This window comes from Polypterus senegalus, chromosome 16 (genome assembly GCF_016835505.1).
Source record: "Polypterus senegalus isolate Bchr_013 chromosome 16, ASM1683550v1, whole genome shotgun sequence".
In the NCBI taxonomy this organism is placed as follows: Eukaryota; Metazoa; Chordata; class Cladistia; order Polypteriformes; family Polypteridae; genus Polypterus; species Polypterus senegalus.
The window spans coordinates 82938807-82960220 of NC_053169.1; the positions used below are offsets into that span (position 1 = coordinate 82938807).

At 39.1% G+C, this 21414-nt stretch overlaps 1 protein-coding gene across 7 annotated transcripts in view; it reads right to left on the bottom strand.

Moving 5' to 3' along the window:
* The window catches only part of LOC120516269 (echinoderm microtubule-associated protein-like 6), a 347341-nt gene that overhangs the window by 117309 nt on the left and 208618 nt on the right, over positions 1 to 21414 (bottom strand). For all 7 annotated transcript variants that reach the window (XM_039737818.1, XM_039737817.1, XM_039737816.1 and 4 more), the window contains exons 20-24: positions 19399 to 19526; positions 16983 to 17124; positions 13409 to 13561; positions 9317 to 9448; positions 8373 to 8461 (exon numbers count right to left, since the gene is read on the bottom strand). In XM_039737818.1, coding sequence (XP_039593752.1) covers positions 8373 to 8461; positions 9317 to 9448; positions 13409 to 13561; positions 16983 to 17124; positions 19399 to 19526 — 644 coding nt within the window. The remainder of the gene's footprint in view (positions 1 to 8372; positions 8462 to 9316; positions 9449 to 13408; positions 13562 to 16982; positions 17125 to 19398; positions 19527 to 21414) is intronic.

Sequence of the window (21414 nt, forward strand, 5' to 3'; positions counted from 1 at the left end):
CCAGAGGTGTTCTATTGGATTTAGGTCAGGAAAGTATGGTGGCCAGTCAATGGTATCAATTCCTTCATCCTCCAGGAACTGCCTGCATACTCTCACCACATGAGGCCAGGAATTGTCGTGCACCAGGAGCCACTGTACCAGCATAGGGTCTGACAATGGGTCCAAGGATTTCATCCTGATACCTAATGGCAGCCAAGGTGCCTTTGTCAAGCCTGTAGCGGTCTGTGTGACCTTCCATGGATATGCCTCCCCAGACAATCATTAACCCACCACCAAACTGCTCATGCTGAATGATGTTACAGGCAGCATAATGTTCTCCATGGCTTCTCCAGACCCTTTCACTTCTGTCACGTGCTCAGGGTGAACCTGCTCTCATCTGTAAAAGCACAGGGCACCAGTGGTGCATCTGCCAATTCTGGTATTCTATGGCGAATGCCAATCGAGCTGCATGCTGCTGGGCAGTGAGCTCAGGGCCCATTAGAGGACATGGGGCCCTTGGGTCACCCTCATGAAGTCTTTCTGGTTGTTTGGTCAGAGACATTCACACCAGTGGCCTGCTGGAGGTCATTTTGTAGGGCTCTGGCAGTGCTCATCCTGTTCCTCCTTGCCCAAAGGAGCAGATACTGGTCCTGCTGATGGGTTATGGACCTTCTATGGCCCTCTCCAGCTCTCCTAGAGTAACTGCTTGTCTCCTAGAATCTCCTCCATGCCCTTGAGACAGTGCAGGGAGACACAGCAAACCTTCTGGCAATGACACGTATTGATGTGCCATCCTGGAGAAGTTGGACTACCTGTGCAACCTCTGTAGGGTCCAGGTATCGCCTCATGCTACCAGTAGTGACACTGACTGTAGCCAAATGCGAAACTAGTGAAGAAACAGTCAGAAAAGATGAGGAGGGAAAATGTCAGTGGCCTCCACCTGTTAAACCATTCCTGTTTTGGGGGTCATCTCATTGTTGCCCCTCTAGTGTGTCTGTTGTTAATTTCATTAACACCACAGCAGCTGAAACTGATTAACAACCCCCTCTGCTACTTAACTGACCAGATTAATATCCCATAAGTTTCATTGACTTTATGCTATACTCTGATTAAAAAGTGTTCCTTTAATTCTTTTGAGCAGTATATTATAATACATTAGGAGTCAAATAAAAGGTGGTTTTAGGGTAAAGTGGTTTTAAAAAGGATAGGTGAATGGACAGATAAAGGATAAACTGAGTGTATCATATTCATAAAGGACAAGCCTACCCTTTATTTGAGAGGCGTTATCCCCAGTTTAGGTAGTCAAAACGCACACCAGCAAGCAATCAAGGAAATAAAAAAATATACAGAGGTTGGTAAGACAAGATGGAACAAACAAATAATTAACAATTAACACTAGATGACTTTAACAGCAGGATAAATATTTGTAAGATCTCAAGAACATTTAAAACAAATACACGTCTTCTGATAAGAGGATGAGGATTGAGAAGATGCTGCCTAGTATACTTTGAATAAGAGGAAAAATAGTGAATTAATTAAAATGGATTAACTAAGAGATAATTATTGGTTACCTGGCCAGAAGCAAATGTCCCCGTGCATTTTAAATTCCCAAAAAAATGTCCCGTATTTAGTTCATTTTCAAATTTCAAAATAAAAATATATTTTTACTACCTTCTTACGGTACTTAGTTGTAACTTTATAAGCAATTATACTTTCTTTTCTCAGATTCTCTTGATGAAAATAACCCAAATGTAACGAGGAAACTCGTGTTTGCTGCCTGCTTGCAACTTGTTCAGTTGCTATGGTTGGCCGAGGACAGCGACACTCTTACCGTTTTGCTCTCCAGCCGCGCTGCTGTGCAGTTCTGTATTGCCACATACAGGGTCAACAAAGTGTGTTGTTACTACTTGCCACTGCCCCCTTTTTTCTAACTGCATGTATTAAAGAATAATAATATTTCTCTGTTGTCTGTATTAAATAAATATTTTCAAATGATTTCACTTTTACAGTATTTTTTTTAGCTTGTATCAAATAATTTTCAAACGATTTTACTTTTGTTTTCCTCATAACCGATTAAAATCCTTTCTTTATGTTTTTAACTTATGTCTCTACTTTTATATAATATATTGGTCTGGGTGTGTAGGGGGCATGTATACATTTATATATATATATAGCAATATAGAGAGAGATTTTAAGAGTGTCCCGTATTTCTAATTTTCTAATCTGGCATCCCTAAGTCATGCACAAGTTTTGTTCTTTAAGGATGGCATATTACAACGCAGTCTTAGACGGCAAGGGATTCAAGTGTGACACAAATGACCTAAAATGCCTTCCTGCCACAACAACGATGAGAGTTAAACCAAAAATCAAACCAGATATTTGCAAGGAAAAACTCATTAGTCAGAGAAGCCAATCAAAGGGCAAAGATCAGAGACAAATGTAATGAATATGTGTGGACACTAGGGGGCGCAACTGAGGATAGGGAATCTCACACCTCCCTTCTTGACTATCTGTTATACTGGCCTCCTAGCCATGTTTGGGGATGGGGTCCATCCAAGCTGGGTCACTGGTCTATCAATGACAACTAATAGTACTATATATTTAATACTAGCAAAATACCCGCGCTTCGCAGCGGAGAAGTAGTGTGTTAAAGAAGTTATGAAAAAGAAAAGGAAACATTTTAAAAATAATGTAACATGATAGTCAATGTAATTGTTTTGTGACTGTTATGAGTGTTGCTGTCATCAAGGATTTGATTATCTTTATTTCTTTCAATCAGGTTCGTATTTGGAGGATGTGTTGTGTTCAAGTTACATTCTGTGTTTGTCAACTGTTGTAAAGAAAACAGGTTTTATTCATCGAAGTGTTCACTACCCAAATCGCTACTCGTGAATCTAAGATGTTTAACAGGCATTCCTGGTATTAACTTGTGGATTTGCCTGCGAGTAATTTAGCGGCAGCATCTCTATTAATTTGTGGATTTGCCTGTGAGTATTTAGCGACAGCATCTCTATTAACTTGTGGATTTTTTTGTGAGTATTTGGCGGCAGCGTCACGAAGTTGTTTCCGTCTAGCTGCAACAGAAAATGTACCACGACGTCTGACACGCCTCCTTTTTACTGTTTTCTCACAGCTTGGATTGCTGCTGTCATAATCGGTTTGAGTTGATGGTTTGTTTCAATGACGGCAGTATTTGCAGGACTTGTGTTGAAGTGACATTCGGCATCTGTCAAGCGTTGTAAGCATACAACCGGCTTCATCGATAACTTTGCATCCAGCTTTTGAGAGTTTAAACATTCATAAACATCAAAGTGTCCACTAATCAGATCGTCACCTGTGAATCTAAGATGTGTCTAAGAGGAATTGGTGGTTGTCCAAAGGTGTAAAATATTTGGCCATTTCGGTACACTTGAAAGCGACAACCGAACAATTCAGTGGCAGCCATCAACTCACATACAGAACCATAGGTGAAGGGCTAAAGCATTTCATCCTTCTAGTGCTCCTGTGTAGTATAATTATCTCCTGTCCCGACAGCAGTCCACACCTTGAACTTGTCCTAGTCATTCAATATATAAGACACAATGTTCCTCCAGATATCAAGATTGAGCCTGAAATGGCCATGCAATATGTAAGACAGAGAATGGAAAAGGCAGGCGGCATCTCCAGGCATGGAAACCACTCGGTAAGTGACAGTTCTTTGATCGATGGTGATCACCTCGATAGACATGTTAATGGGGGTACGGTTGGAACGGTAAAAGAAATGGGTACCTGAACAAATCGCTACTCGTGAATCTAAGATGTTTAACAGGCATTCCTGGTATTAACTTGTGGATTTGCCTGCGAGTAATTTAGCGGCAGCGTGTCTATTAACTTGTGAATTTCCCCTTGGGATTAATAAAGTATCTATCTATCTATCTATCTATCTATCTAACAATGTAAACTAAGTCTAAAATACCTACACAATAACTATAAGCATAATAATAAACAAACAATAAACAGTGGAGAAGCCGTGGATTAAATAAAAAGGCTGCAGTTATCAGCAAGGAGACGTGAATACCGCGGCAAAGCAAGGAAGGGAATGAAGAGACCAGAGACCTTATATGGGCGGGCAGGCAATTACATGGGAGGCGTGGGGATGGGGGATGCAACTCTGCCTCACACGCCAACCGAGCTGCAGGCTATAGACGTATATATATGTACGTAAGTAGGATTCAGTTATGACCGTTATGTGTAGAATTTCGAAATGAAACCTGCTTAACTTTTTGTAAGCAACCTGTAAGGAATGAGCCTGTCAAATTTCAGCCTTCTACCTACATGGGAAGTTGGAGAATTAGTGATCAGTGAGTCAGTGAGAGCTTTGCCTTTTATTAGTATAGATGCAGCATACAGTAGACCATCTTTCCTATACTCCAGGAGTGCATAACCTTAGTACAATAGTTTACGTAGACTTTTTACAGTAGAACAGGTTAAGTGATTTTCTGAGGTTCCCATAATGAAGGATCAACACTGGTGAATCAACACTGCCACACCTCAAAAGGGCAACAAAGCCAGAGTATGGAAATGGCCAGATGGTCAAGAAATACCAGATTCTTTCGATTCATTAATCTTAATACTACAGATTTTAATAGAAATGTACTACACACTGCAGTTCTGAATGAACTAAGACATGCAGTGCTTAATGAATTGGTGATAGTGCATCATATTTAAGCAGGTATACGACAAAGAAGATAATGTTTTGCATCTTAAAGAGCATGTAGTGCATTTACAGAATATGACAGAGTGCTACTATAGCCAAGACGGAAATTGGCAAAAAAAAAAGAGTTAAAACAATTCAAGGAAGATTAATTTTTTAAGTAAAATTCAAGCTACATTATAAATAACTGGCTCATTAAATAGGAATATACCTGAATGGTGATATTTTCTTTAAATATGACTAACTAGTTTATTAACCTAGGCTACAATTTTATCCAAAAGAACTTTTAAGCCTTGCAGATGTAACTTATTTCTTAGATTTGGTGGAATAAAGTAATTTGCTCAAAATTACATGGCGGGTCAGTGAAAAGGCTGAATCTGATAACCTTGTACTTTATAGGCAAGTTCCTTCAAGAAAAATCCAAAGCAGAATTATAATATTTGCAAATTAGCATGCTTCAAAAGATATCATTGAAAACCTGAATATTTCTAACACAATGCATATAATATTTGAAGAGTTTAACAAAATTATACAATTAGGGGACGCTGCCGCACGCATGCTGTTGCCGCTCCTCCCTGTTAACAACACTTTTTGCAAAATTCGCCTTAATCCTGCACTTTCTTATGCTTTTTTTATTTTCTTTATTGTACGTATAGTTCGTGGATGCAGCTGACTCGAATTGTATGGATTTGGTTTAATTTCTACAGATTTTATGGACTTTACTTTTACTGGGAACAACTGAATCTGTGGATCAAGGGACGAGACCTATGAACATTTCTTTGTACCTTGGCGATCTAGGAGCCTGGGATGATCTGTCTCCTTGATTATATTTGCTATGCTGGTCTGCTCTAGATTCATTTTATTGTGCTTTATGACTAGGAACTGACCTGATGTTCACACCCACCTGGCTTGTGGCTTTGGGGTGATCACGCCTGTAATACCCAACGTTACCTGTTTGTGGCCATATGTTGGAACCTCCAGATCCTGCTACCTCCTCCTGCTATGCTTTCCGCTGCTTTGCTATCGCCGCTCATCTATGCTACCGCACCCACCTGTCCCACCGGCTCCGCTGTGCTGTGCTGCTTCTCCACGGCTATCAGATAAGTATTGCTCAGTATCATGCTAAAATACTCTTGCGACAAACTCACTCACTGGAATATCCTAAAAGACACCAGTATTTTGCAGCGCCCGAAATATGTACATCATGGGTCAGGTTGCCGCCACTGCCGGGCTACGAATGAAAAAATCACAGGCAGCATTTGCTCAGGAATACGCCATCCTACTCATGGACCTGGAAATAGAAGTGTCAGTGTGCCATATTTACATGTGAAAATAAACTCCAGTCACGGCTCTGTGTAAAAAGAAGTCTCATTGTTTAATTCGAGATCTCTTAATGGCAAAGCATTGGTGTTGTCAGAATTCATCATTGACACCAAACTTGATATACTGTGTTTAACGGAGACTTGGCAAAAACCAAATGAATTTACGTCTCTCACGGAGGTGACACCTCCTGGGTACACTTTCCTCACAGAGCCTCATAGCTCAAGACAAGGCGGTGGACTTGCAGTAATTGTCAGAGTGGATTTACACATCAAAAGAATCCCAATTGATTGTCCATTGTGTTTCAAGTGTCTGGCTCTTAAACTAAAAATGGAATCAGGCCCTGTCTCACTCATTGTTCTTTATCGTCCTCCAAAATACAATTCATCCTTCTTATCTGATCTGACTGAACTATTAACCCACTTAAGTTCCTTTTCCCAGATCCATATTGACATCCACTGAGAAATAAATTCCTATCCTTACTGGACTGTTTTGACTTGACACAACATGTTGATTTTCCCACCCACTCTGGTGGTCATATGTTGGACCCGATCTGTACTTCTGGACTATCTGTTGCCAACACTTACAGCACTGATTTGGGACTCTCTGACCATAAAGCAGTACTTTTCACTGTCTCATTACCTCTCCTTCCTCTTACCTGTAAATGACAAATTTCTTACAGAAACCTAAACATATCTGTCCCTCTGTTCTTTCTGGATCCATTTCTGATCTTTTACTGTCTTCAACTACTCCATCAACACTAGATTGTCATGTTGACCACTATAACACAGCCCTTCATTCAACGTTAGATAAAACAGCTCCTTTAAAACATAAGGAGGTTTCCTTTAAGCGTTCAGCTCCTTGGTATAATTCAGAATTGGTACAAACAAGTTGAGTTGGTTGTTTCTCTACAGGCAACAGTATAAAAAACAGCTACCATGGACTTGGGAAAGAGCTGTAAACCATACACCCCTGCAGGAGCCCAGGGAAAAAACACAAAAAAACCTGAACACAGAGACTGCATATTCCCAAAGTCATAGGATTGAAGGTAGGTAGAGTCTGCCAAATAGATTTTATTAGTCTGTCCTGACCATTATACATATGGTCAGTTAGCATTTAATGTGGAAACTGCAGGCAGATCTTGGCTCTACTTAGTTGTCATAGCACTTTATAATTTATAAAACATTGCCATTTGGATAAGCCTAGTCATGTTTTCTTTCATGAGAAGCATCAAATGCAGTAGATAAAAATAGCGTCTCAGCTTCTTCTTCTTCTTCTTCTTTCGCCTGCTCCCGTTATGGTTTACCACAGCAGATCATCTGCTTCCATCTCTTCCTGTCCTCTCCATCTTGCTCCGTTACACCCATCACCTGCATGTACTCTAATCCCATACCCATAAACCTCATCTTAGGCCTTCCTCTTTTCCTCTTCCCTGGCAGCTCTATCCTTAGCATCCTTCTCCCAATATACCCAGCATCTCTCCACTGCACATGTCCAAACCAACACAATCTCGCCTCTCTGACTTTGTCTCCCAACCGTCCACCTTGAGCTAACTCTCTAATGTACTCATTTCTAATCCTATCCATCCTCATCACACCCAATGCAAATCTTAGCATCTTATAAAATAGTGTCTCAGCTAACAGGTGGCAAAATATTGAATTTTAAATGGGGTGTTATTAGTACCACTAATAAAATAATTATGTGTTCAATGGATATTCAGAGTCTCTTAAACTGAAAATTGTGCTTTAACCCCTAACTGGTACAGTGTAAAGCTTTAAAATACAGTCACTCCTCACTTAACGACCGAGTTCCATTCCTACAACTAGGTCGTTAAGCGAATTGGTCAAAAAACAAATTGCAGCCTCTTACTGATATTTCAGGCATACTGTACTGGTAGTGGGTTTGTGTCAACCATCTACCGAGCTGTCTTGGCGCAGTATGGATTACACTGGTGACGCGGTTTCAGACTTCTGTTCCTGCATGTTGTGGCTGCTGTTGCCAGCAGATCGCTGTCACTGGCAGCAGCGGCAGATGTGGAGGGACAGCTAGGCGGCTTGCAGGAATGTGCAGCAGACCAGCTACTGAGCTGTCTTTGCACAGCTGCCGCCGCAAGTCGACATCCGCCCTAAACAAGTCAATGTCACCTTTGCACCATTTACACATTTTTATTAAGGTTTATACAATAATGTACTGTAGAGTGCTGATCCTAAGTCTGCACGGTCAGTCATTAAACAGGAAGGTCGTTAACTAAGGAGTGTCTGTAGTTTTCCAAGTTCTAAATTGCAGTGATATGAAGAAAGAAGAAAGCAAATCCTTATTAAGATTGCACATAGAAGAGCAAAATATCATGAAAGAAAAGAATAATGCACTGTTGTCCTACCTCAGATGCTCGAATTGTTTGTCTTTTTCCTCTGGGAGCCTCAAAGAATAACTGCTCTTTGGCACCAGAATTAACTTGTAACAGTTTACCTGTGTAATAACAGAAAGATAACACTTCATAAAACTACACAATCATATACACTCATTGGAACTATAATTATTAAAAAAAATGAAAATTACAAATGTAAAAAGCTTCTAAAAATGAACAATAACAGCGGTAAACATCACCTATTGTTAAATGCCAATATTGCACACACATGGAGTGCTAAACTGGAAAACACCCTGCTAAGGCATTACTTTATTAGCAAATTTTAATGTTCTTCTGGCCAAATAAACACCAGTCTTTATATTTAATAATTTAAATATGTAGTGTGGGCAGCACGGTGGCGCAGTGGTAGTGCTGCTGCCTCGCAGTTCGGAGACCCAGGTTTGCTTCCCGGGTCCTCCCTGCGTGGAGCTTGCATGTTCTCCCCGTGTCTGCGTGGGTTTCCTCCCACAGTCCAAAGACATGCCGGTTAGGTGGATTGGCGACTCTAAATTGGCCCTGGTGTGTGTGCTTGGCGTGTGGGTGTGTTTGTGTGTGTCCTGCGGTGCCCAGGATTGGTTCCTGCCTTGCGCCCTGTGTTGGCTGGGATTGGCTCCAGCAGACCCCTGGTGACCCTGTGTTCGGATTCAGCAGGTTGGAAATTGGATGGATGGATATGTAGTGTAAACAAATTATGTTAAGGCGCAGCTGACAAAGTAATTATAATGTCCAAATTACATATTTTAAAAATAACAGCCCGACTTCATTCTACACCTTAAGACACATAGTTAAAGTAAACAGAAATCACTTACCATGTGTAATTCATGCAGTAAGACAGTTAAAGCTACTTACTAAAATATGAATAATAAAATGTAAGCGAAAAAAAGCAAAATAAGGAATGAGTGATAAAAGCTTTTTACCCCTTGTGTCCCAGTCTATATGAGTGATATAACTTGATGCTCCTTTGCAGATCCCAACTCTTTTGCTAGTTAGCACATTGTAGATATCAACAAAGTTATCATGAGAAGCCACTGCCAGGTACTTCCCTGCATCTAAAAATAAAAAACAATTAGATGAACTTAATTATAAAACACTGCAAAACATATTCAAAAATAAGTAGAAACCGTATGCCCAATCTTTCTTTCAGTTCTTTAACTTACAAATACTTTTAGAATTTTTACTTATGATAACAGATACTGTAAGTATTTGCTCCTGTAGATAGTTCATTAAGCAGTGTCTTTACACTTCAATAACCCCATTATTCACAGAAAACCAATTTCTAAAATGCTATGTAAACCCTTATTCAGAAATTGGATTGTTGCCTTCTGAGGTAGATTTCTCCACGAATAACCTGATTATGTGGCCATGTAAATACAGAAATCGGGTTACTGTTAACTATTATATAGTCTGCGCTATGTCCATTGCACTCTGTCAGCCTGTGCACATATTTGCTTCGCACATGCTTTAAGCAGTCATGGCTAAATACGTTTACAAGATAAATTTCAAGAGGCAAATGTCAAGGTGATCACATTATTATTAATCTGTCTCAAAATTTCAGAAATCAATAAATGTATGTTGATGAGCTGAATGTACAGTGCTAAACTCAACAACACAATCTCGAGAGCAATAGGGTAACATGTTAAAAGTAATGCACGTTTAGTAGTAAAGTACAGAGTAACCTGTAATTATCTTACTGAAGTTAAAATACCAGCGGTGGGCTGGCGCCCTGACCAGGGTTTATTTCCTGCCTTGCACCCTGTGTTGGCTGGGCTTGGCTCCAGCAGACCCCCGTGACCCTTGTGGTCTATGGCCAGCTTGTCATCCCGGCCAATACCCCCAGGCCGCCAAATGGAGCCCTCCCTGCAGCATGGAGGTGCCCCGAAGACCAGCAGGGAATCCTGGACAATGGAGTTTTCATCCCCAGCCCTGCTGGATACCCCAGGGGCCGCTAGATGGAACTGCAGGTAGGAGCAAAGAATATTATTTGCCCTACGTCCCGGAAGTATGTCCGAGTCACATGGAAAAGGGGAATGACGTGCTTCCGGGGTGAAGAAAAAGAAGAGTTTTGATCTGACCCAGAAGTGCTAAGAAGTCACATGGACTGAGGGTTCAGAAGCACTTCCGGGTCACGGACTATAAAAGGACTGTGGCAGCTCCCAGACGGCGAGCTGAGCTGGAAGGAAGGGTGGCAACGTGTCTGGGGGTGGAGGAATTGTTTATTAGTGATTATTGTGTATTGCTGAATGAGTATAGTGGAGAGGAGGGTGCTTTGTGCACTATTACATATAAATAAAGTCAGCCTTTATCTGGTGTCTGGAGTCTTGGACAGGGGTTCAAGGGAGCGATACTGCCCCCTATCTGTCACACCCTGCAGTTAGGATATAGCGGGTTGGATAATGGATGGATGGAAGTTAAAATACCTGTATTATTATTATACCACTACTGGGTATAGGCAAGAAGCACATGTACTGGGTACCTTGTAGGGCTCAATCGCACAGCGAAGCAGAAAAGATTGTGCTGTGTGCAATCCAGTAACAGAAACCTATAAATAAAGTGTCAATTTGACTAAACATATTTATATAACATAAGAAAATAATCATGCTTTTTTTCCTGATTGAAGGTAATTGTCGATGTTTAACTCTTTTTTGTGCAGTTCAAAGATTTTGGAGTATTTTGTCAAAGAAGTACTCCAAAGGATTACTTGTGGATCTAAACATGAATTTTTAATAGACTAGGTTTCTTCCTTAACTGGGTTATTCACTTTAATCCGGTTATGTGTGTGCATGTAAACTCACTGAAAGATTGACTTCTGGCACTTTTTATACAGCTACATTTTCCAGTTTTTATAGCTTTTCTTCTTAACTTTTCACACTTCCAGTGGCTTACTAAGGATATCGGTCTGTCATAACCATCATCACCGGATTTTGCCCGAGTTTCACCTGAGTTCCATCTGAGTAAGGCATATAAGGCACTGACAGATGAGAGGTACAGGTTGCGAGACAACCTTTATAGATTTCATCAAAGGAAGGAATCCATCTAGAGGTCCTTTTATAGACATAGCACTGTATTAAGTTTCCTGGTTTGTTAAATCAGCAATTTTTTTAAATAATAGATACCGGTATTTTCATTATTATTTTGCTCAAACACACAAAGATGATGTGAAATACAGGACACATGAATGGACAATTAACATCAAATCATCTTCTTTTCCTGACTTGTACCAGTAATCAATCACCTTTAAATATCTGTGTAAATGAAGCAGAAGACCAAGAGATACTTTATAACCTGCGAACAGATGGATGCCCACTAGGAATTACCTAATTAGTTAGTCTACAGCTTGGGAAAGGAAGGAGTTAGGAGATACTGAGGGACCAAAAAGGAAGAAGAAACAGCGATGAGCAAAAAAGGACATCAAAAGAGGGCAAAGGCGGAGTCAAAAAAGGAAACCATTTCATCTAATTGTCAGTGAAAGCATCTCATGAATAACATTGATCGCTAAATCAAAAGCTGCTCCAGGACAACTTCCAATCCTTTACATTCTCTGTAAGCTTTTTCTAAAGACTATATCCAGACTATCAATCTTATGTATGATTATTTATTATTCTATTTGGTATTATTATTTATTAATAAATAACATTTTGCTTTACCATTTTCTATGTTTTGTTCTTGCTTCTACGGTAATTGAAATAATAAATTGAAAATTAAGACGCTTGTATGGGGAGTAACCATGTTACTTGCCCATAAGGTTTATCAAGGCTAAGAGGTCACTTCTCAAAAGAAAAAGCAACTGTGGTAAAAGCAGGGTAATTTGTTTGGTTGTTAACTGGCATAACCAAAAGAGTTGCACTTTTAATTGTGTCATGATGTATGTTTGTCAGTACTGGTGATAGTAAGTTCTTATGTAGAGAGACTCTTATAGAATGTTGTGAAACATATTAAATAATTGATATTTGGACTTCAGTCTTCACACATTATAGACTTCACATCAGCATTTTTCCAATTATTAGTAGAACAAGAAAAAAAGTGTCCATTTTAGCTATGTGTTCAACATTTCTTGCCTTGCATTTCCTGTCCTCGTTGTAGATACTGAACACAAATGAAATATACGTGTCTCAAATAGTGATATATTATTTATCCTATACAATTCAAGGCACCTCACAACCAGATAAACAGACTTGAGCTGGGAGAACTTCGGCTCCGTCTGGGGTGAAAGGGATAGCAGGCTGCTTGTGCTGATCGACACAATTGCAAAACAAATATGCTGATGAGGAGGTGCGAGGGAATTTTAGGTGGCCCAGGATTACGAGTTTTTTTGTAGGCTTCAGGAATTTTAGTGTTAAGGTATGAGAGTAGACCAACCTAATAACAGACTTGGCAAGTCCCACTTAACTCATGATAATAGAGTAAGTCATGCATGTACCTCTCAGAGTGTATACATATTTTTTATAGTAGTATTACTGTGTTATTTTAAGAATGTAATAAAAAATATGAACCATTTATAGTTTGTTCCTATGCTAATACTGAACAGAACTACCACTATTTAGGCTAGTTAAAATATTTGGCTACGAACCCATGAATGCCCACTGCAAACATGTTGTTTGATACTTAAAAAGTCAATTTACTTGCCAGGAACCCCAATGTAGAAATTTTAAAAAAAGACTATGAAAGGAATTACAATGGAAAAGTTTCATATGGAAAAAAATGAGTGCAATTGTAATCCACATAGTTGATAGTTCAGTCCTTCTCGTTGATATATGGTAAAGCTCATACTACCCACAAGGTAGTAATATTAAAGCAGTTGCATTGCAGAATTTTGGTTTTTAAGTTTTCTTGTATTCAACTAAAGAGATTACTTTAAAACAATGACCTTAAAGAAAGTTGAATACAATCATAAAATAAAACTTGGCTGACATGCTAACAGTATCCACCAACACATCAGCAAATATAGAGGTTTGGATGTTGTTAACTATTTTATATTAATCACAGATAGTATACTCCGTGCAAACAATTACCTGGTGAAAATCTGATATCAGAAATATTTTCTTTCCTGTGATGAAAGGACACCATATCTTCTAAAGTATCAGAGTTCACAACAAGGAAACTTCCGTCATTCAACCCTACAGATAAGGCTTTCCCATCAGGGGAAAAGGAACAGCATCTTCCACCTATAAATTTAAAGATAAGGTCAATGAATACTTGGAAATTATATAAAGTAATCAAGTTGTCCATTAGTTCAATACATTTTAAATACCCACTAACTGCCATTTGGATTACAGAAACTTATGATGCAGGATGTTTGACTGCAATCAAAAAACAAAAAGCATCAGTTTATGAATATCATCGAACATCCATGCCACTCACATTACAGTGCACTATTAGATGTGGGATATAACCAAAAATATATTGTGAACCCGGCCCGGACACAGACAGGCGGACATGTTGTTTCTCAACCACCACACGTTTATTTACAATATTATTTACAAATATAATGTCACTAAGACACAGTCCAATGGTCACGCAGACCTCAGTCACATGCGCAAACACCAAAACACACAATCCTGGCCACAATGCCTTTTCTTCTGGCCACCTCCACAGCTCGCCTGAGCTTTGTCCTTCCGCCTCCCGACTCCAGCCTCAAATGAATGGAGACGGCCCCTTTTATACAGTCCCCGGATGAGCCCCAGGTGTTCCCGGCATTCCTCTTCTGGCCACGCCCCAGCTCTCCGGGCGCCGTCCTAATTCTACCCCCAGCACTTCCTGGTGTGGCGGAAGTGCTGGGGTAACAGGTCCCCAAGGCATTGGGGCGCCTCCTGGCGGTGACCACGGGCCCCTACAGGGTGGAGCTTCCATGCCCTGTACCCGTGGCCCCCAAAGCAACCAGGAAGGCAACCCCCACATGATCCAGGGTGGGCACAGACCCACATCCGGTCCCTCATGGCGTCCCGGCCAGGTCATGGCCCCTGGCATCCCTGACAATATATAAACATCCAGATCTCACCTGCAATGGTGTGGGTTACCTCCACACTCCCTAGTTGCACTCTGGAGCCTCTTAAGCCTAGAACTGCCAATAATGTACCTAAGGACGAGCCGGGCAAATGCTGACATACACAGTCAGCAAGGGGTTGGTGCAAAGTGTGCTTTTATTTAAAACGAGAGTGTTACAAAAGTGCAGTTCAATACTTTCAGTAATCCATAAAAACAAGGTGCCAAATGGAGGTTAAAAATGTCCAATAAATATATTCCATAAAAATGAGGTTAAAATCCCAGGCAGCATCAATCCTTTACAAAATTCATGAGCCCCAGTGCCTTCTTCCCAAAAACTGACGTCTCCTCTGCTTACCCCATACAGGATCTCAACAGCCTGACGAGACATCCACCAACAGGTGCAGTCAACACGGCTTGGGGTGACTTTCAGTTCCAGACTCCCGCTTCCACTCCTCAGCCTTATGCGGGAGCCCTGCTGGAGCAGTCAGTCACTCTGCTCTCCAAAATTGCTCAGTAGGAGCAGTACCTGCCCTGTAAGTACCGTACATACACTTCTATAATATTGTATATCCAATACTGATCCTCTGCGCAAGAGAGGACAGAGCTTACTATACCTCCTTAGAAGGTTGGTTTCCTTCAACATCTGCAATAAGATGCTGCAAATGTTCTAACAGACGGTTGTGGCGAGCGCCATCTTCTACGTGACGGTGTGCTGGAGAGGCAGCATAAAGAAGAGGGACGCCTCACGCCTGGACAAACTGGTGAGCTGGATAGTTTGACATCCGTGGCAGAGCGACGGGCGCTGAGCAGGCTCCTGTCATTAATGGAGAATCCACTGAACAGTATCATCTCCAGACAGAGGAGCAGCTTCAGCGACAGACTGCTGTCACCGTCCTGCTACACTGACAGACTGAGGAGATCATTCCTCCCCCACACTATGTGACTCTTCAGTTCCACCCGGGGGGGTAAACATTAAAATTATACAAGATTATAGACTGTTACACCTGCCTGGAACTTGCACTGCATTTTTGTCACTCTTTAATTAATATTCTTTTTATTGTTTTTATCAGTATGCTGCTGCTGGAGTATGTGAATTTCCCTTTGGGGATTAATAAAGTATCTATCTACCTATAACAACAACAACAACATTTATTTATATGAGACCGCCCAGTCCCCTCTGGGCATCCCCTCTATAGGGGCTGTCACCCCAACTGCCTTCTTCCATTCCGTAACACGGTCTCCTCTTCCTCAATCGTGCCTCCTTCTTTCATTCATTAACGTCAGTTCCTTCTTTCGATTCCTTTTCTCTTTGTTCTTCTCCTACAACTACCATGCAGACTACTTACTGTATATAACGACAATTGAGTGCAAGTGCTGTCCTCCCCCTGTTCTGAGGTGTGAATGAAGCACTTGACTAACACACTCGACCTCAGAGCAGTTAGTGCGCACTCATACATTCACCTGCACGCTCCAGGACGAATCATAATTTAGTCAAATCTCGCTTCACCACGTAATTCTTATCACATCCCCAGACATTACAATCTTCACAATAGGTGAGAAGGAGTCAGTACATAAATAAAGTTAAATACAACAGAAGAGGGGAAAACAAAATGCCGGTTAACATTATTCCTGTAGAAATTAAACATCTAGAGGGTCTACAGTTTTTTGTAAAGACAAAATCACAACCATGGTAGCCTTGATCAACTGGCCACCAGCTGCCTCGTGGGCATTCTACAATTATTTTCACTACTGTATGTACAATATTAACAATATTAAATCACTTTATCCTTGAATTGCAAGGTTACTAATATCTCCAGTAGTGCAGTTCACTTTTCAGAAATTGAAGTCTGAACTAAGTAGACAATTAAGAAAAATGTGTAACTCAAATACAAGTTGGTATAGATGGCTTTGCCAAATATGTAAGTGGTAGTGTGTGCACATCTTTGCTGTATAATATCAAAATATTATGATTCCCTATATTTAGCTAATGTATTCATCATACTTTACAGCTGCTTTAAAGTTACCAAGGTGTACCATTTTAAAATGTAAATGTATTTTCTAATTAAAGCATTACATTTCATTAAAGAAACATTAAGCACTTCACTAATATTCCTACTATTATTATCTGCATTTACTTTTGTGTGCTCCTGACAACAGTAACTACCAAACTCACCAGGTTCGCAACCATTTATATAAATGTGGATTTAAATGAATTTACTTTTTTGGTAGTACGACTATTTTTACTACTAATATTACTAGTGTTTTCTCCGTTTTTTGGAAGCCATAGCATAACATAACATTCTCAAACCCACATAATCTAATTGAGGGTCTGGGGGTCCAGGACCTGTTTTTTTCAGGAAGCTGCATTAAAGAAAGCGCCCGTGTATCACAACTTGTGTACACTAAATGGTATACTAAATTTCTGCAAATGCCATAATGCAAAAGACAAGGCTGAATCCAATCAAATATTGTTTAGCAGTAGTGAAGGGCTTGAGGCTATGTTAACATGATTCCACACCTAGAATGAAATGTTTTCTATTCTGTACATGCTAAAAGCCTAATAAATATAATATAAGAAACACTTGAAGTGACTGCTCAAACCTTTTTTAAGTTTTCGCACTGCGACCATTCGGTGATTAGATGACAGCTCCCAGATACGCAGAGTTTTATCATCACTCACTGTGGCACATATTGGAAGTAGAGGATGTGCTGCCAGGCCCCACACTTCTCCTTCCATGTGACCCTGGACACAGAAGAGAGCGATAAGCAAGTGTTACTATATGTAATCATTATACTGGGTTTACTTGAATTTCTGTATTTAACTGTTTAACGATTGCATTATTACTGTAATATTTAGACATTTCAATTTTTATTAGCTTACGTAACATTAGTTAGTTGTTCACTCTGATGAAAAGACATAACTTCACTAACACTTTGCTATACAAAAAAATATCAAAACTCTTAAAGAAAAAAATCAGATTGCTGAATAACTGTCCAAAAGGTTTCTCCTCTTAGTTAAGTAGAAATTTTTAAAGTGCCTATAATATAATAATATCGAAAAAAACACAAACTGGCTAAATCATTTGCATTGTGTTAACATTAAAACACTTAACAGAAAATTGTGCTCTAATTTTAGGAAGTACATTTTATGTTAAACAAATGCTGTAATGTTGCAGCAGGTGGCTTCATTTTTTTGTGCAGTCTATAAAACCAATGCTTTTCCACATCTACAACAGTGCGTGACTGTGGAGGTGAAGATTTGCACGAAAGCGGACGATTACTTCCAGTACCAAAAATCCAGAAAAGCTGGTACCAAATTGGTTACAAATGTGGGTTATTTTCCAGTACCGGAATACTGAACCACCCTAGGTCTAAATTAAGTGTGACATAAGATCAAATTTCCAAATGTAACTTTGATCATTTTGGTCACTTTTGACGAGATCAAATATCTACCCTTAGACATTATTTGTATTATTTAATACATTGACCAAAAATCTCTCGGTCTTTTTTTTTTTTTTTTTTGTTTCACTTGGTCTTTTTATTTTAACTATGCTCATGACAACTTCCATCCATCCATCCATTTTCTAACCCGCTGAATCCGAATACAGGGTCACGGGGATCTGCTGGAGCCAATCCCAGCCAACACAGGGCACCAGGCAGGAACCAATCCTGGGCAGGGTGCCAACCCACTGCAGGACACACACACACACACCCACACACCAAGCACACACTAGGGCCAATGTAGAATCGCCAATCCACCTAACCTGCATGTCTTTGGATTGTGGGAGGAAACCGGAGCGCCCGGAGGAAACCCACACAGACACGGGGAGAACATGCTAACTCCACGCAGGGAGGACCCGGGAAGCGAACCCAGGTCTCCTAACTGCGAGGCAGCAGCGCTACCACTGCGCCACCGTGCCGCCCCTCATGACAACTTTAAAAATGCAATTGACCCATTTTAATAAGCTTTTAAATACCTCTTATTGGAATATACAATAGAAAGGAGGTCCAAAAATGTTCCGGTCTGAATATTAGCTCCCTTTTTTACTGCAAGGATCTGCAAATTTCTTCTTCAGTTTAAAATATCTTAAGAAAGGCAGACTCACAGCTCTTGATGCTAATGTTACTCTGGCCAGACATGAATAATTCTGTTTTTTTTTTCTTACCTAGAGTAATGTTTATGTGCATGAGGCATTTGTGTCATTTTGTTCAATTTACTTGGTTTGTTTATTAAGTACATGATGGACTGTAGAGGGCTGCGGTGGGCTGGCGCCCTGCCCGGGGTTTGTTTCCTGCCTTGCGCCCTGTGTTGGCTGGGATTGGCTCCAACAGACCCCCGTGACCCTGTAGTTAGGATATAGCAGGTTGGATAATGGATGGATGGATGGACTGTAGAGGATTGCTTACACCAGAATGACACAATCTCTGGATACTGCAGCACTTTGTTCAGCGAAATGTCAATACAGGTAAAAAAAACAAACAAAAAACTGAATTTAAAAAACCCCAGTTGATGCTATTTTGAACCTAGAATTTTTTAATCATACTTTAATTACACAAAACAGCATCTTTCCAACTATAGAGGATAATTTCAGATGTTCATTAGGAGTTTTTTTTTCATTCAATTTAATTTCAGTTATGATAAAATAATGAAGAAGAAATAAGCAAAAAACTACACTAAAGAGTTAGCCTGAGCAGCTATAGGTAGCACATATGCACAATTAGCAATATTGCTGATAGTAAAATGAAAACAGCGAGTTTGCAACAAATAGTTGCTATTGTTTTAACATGGGTATGTTAAAGTGCTAAAATATGTAAATTAAACTATATGTAAATGCATTAGAGAAAGATAGTGGTACTGCATACTATAAGTAGTACTGAATAATTATTATATTGCATTCCTCAGTTTTTTGGTTTTTTTTGCTCTAACACCAAAAACCTGACAGATAAAAATGCTTACTGCACATGTGAAAATATAAAATAGACTGACAGAATATTATAAAAGGAGCAATTGAAATACCTGAACCAGCAAAGTCATGGGGCCACTTTTATCGATTTCAAGTATTTCTCCATTTTTTGTCCCAACTAGGATATGGCCATGACCAAGTGTAATGGCACGAATTGAGGGATTATCTTCTAAAAGCAATCCTATGATCAAATGGAAAAGATGTATGTAGATTAAAGACTTGTACACTTGTTTTTGTCATCGTACTGTACCTTTAAGACTAAATAATGTAGTAAAACAAAGTAAAAATCTTTAAACATATTGGGATTAAATTAAAATTAAAATTAAAAACAGGTATATATATATCCAACATTTACCTTCAAGAACAACAATCAAAGCACACTGTTAATGGAATGCTAAAACCTTCTCTACGAGAAAGTAATTAATATACTGCATGTCATGTTTAACAACATAAAAATGAGAAAGAGAGACCCACACTTATCTAGTAAAGAATGACTAGGCTTTAACTCTGTTTTACTCATAGGGAAGCGGTTTGTTTCCCCTTGATTTTTTTAAGTATAATATTTGATCTAAAGTTTGCCTTGATAAGAGTATTACACTAAGGTCAATAGTAGGACCGTTCTTGATAACAATAGGCTGATCTGAATTAATACAATAGAGATAGATAGATAGATAGATAGATAGATAGATAGATAGATAGATAGATAGATAGATAGATAGATAGGGTACAATATAATAGATAGATAGATAGATAGATAGATAAGGTACAATATAATAGATAGATAGATAGATATAGATAGATAGATAGATAGATAGATAGATAAGGTACAATATAATAGATAGATAGATAGATAGATAGATAGATAGATAGATAGATAGATAGATAGATATGAAAGGTACAATATAATAGATAGATAGATAGATAGATAGATAGATATGAAAGGTACAATATAATAGATAGATAGATAGATAGATAGATAGATAGATAGATAGATAGATAGATAGATAGATAGATAGATAGATAAAGGTACAATATAATAGATAGATAGATAGATAGATACTTTATTAATCCCAAGGGGAAATTCACATAATCCAGCAGCAGTATACTGATACAAAGAAACAATATTAAATTAAATAGTAATAAAAATGAAAAAAATTAAAATAAAATTAATGTTAGCATTTGATTTATTATTATTTATTATTAATGTTACCCTTGATTCAGAAAATGAATGTGAAAACTGAGTTGTGAAACACTGGTTTCATGAGCCAACGCTACTTTATTCTACATACATTGCTCAGTACAATGCCTCACAATTAAATATATTTAATAATATATTAACTACTAGCATAGGTACAGTTTTGATCACATCATACATTTACAAACCGCTGTCCACCAGATATGCCTTACATCCTTCTTTCATTGTGCGCCTCATTGCCTTTTTTATTGGACATTCAAGGTCAAGCCCTTATTGCCCCCTTTCTTTGTGCTTCTTGGTTCCTTTCTTTACCAGACTTTCCAATCCTGTTTTGGATGTCGGACGGCATGACACCAGGACACACGGATGTATGCCTCAAGGTTAACTATCTTACGCTGGCTACTTCCCTTTGTTCAGTGGACATTCCTGGCATCTTGTGGACACCAGATGACATTATGACTGGGGAATGGATGCAGAACGGTTTAACATTCTATATATAGAGTATAGAGATATAGTATTTAATGATTATTTAAGTAAGACATTTCACATATTAAAAGAAAGTATTTTCCGTCCTTTTAACAGATAACCTGAAGATTTCCAAAAATCTTTTTTCAGGTGTTATTTCTGATTTTATAATATATGGGCTATACCAGAATACAAGTGCTAAGGGGCATTTACATATAATGGACATAATTAAATTATAATGCAATACAATATAATACAATAACTAAATATTGCACTTAGGTATAATGCACATATGAATTGAGTGTAATAAAAGAAAAAATAATTAAATTGTATAACCTGCAAAGAATGTAAATATGTACTTGTACCTGCACTTGCAAGAGTGACTGTTGTTATATTGGTCATTGTCTAT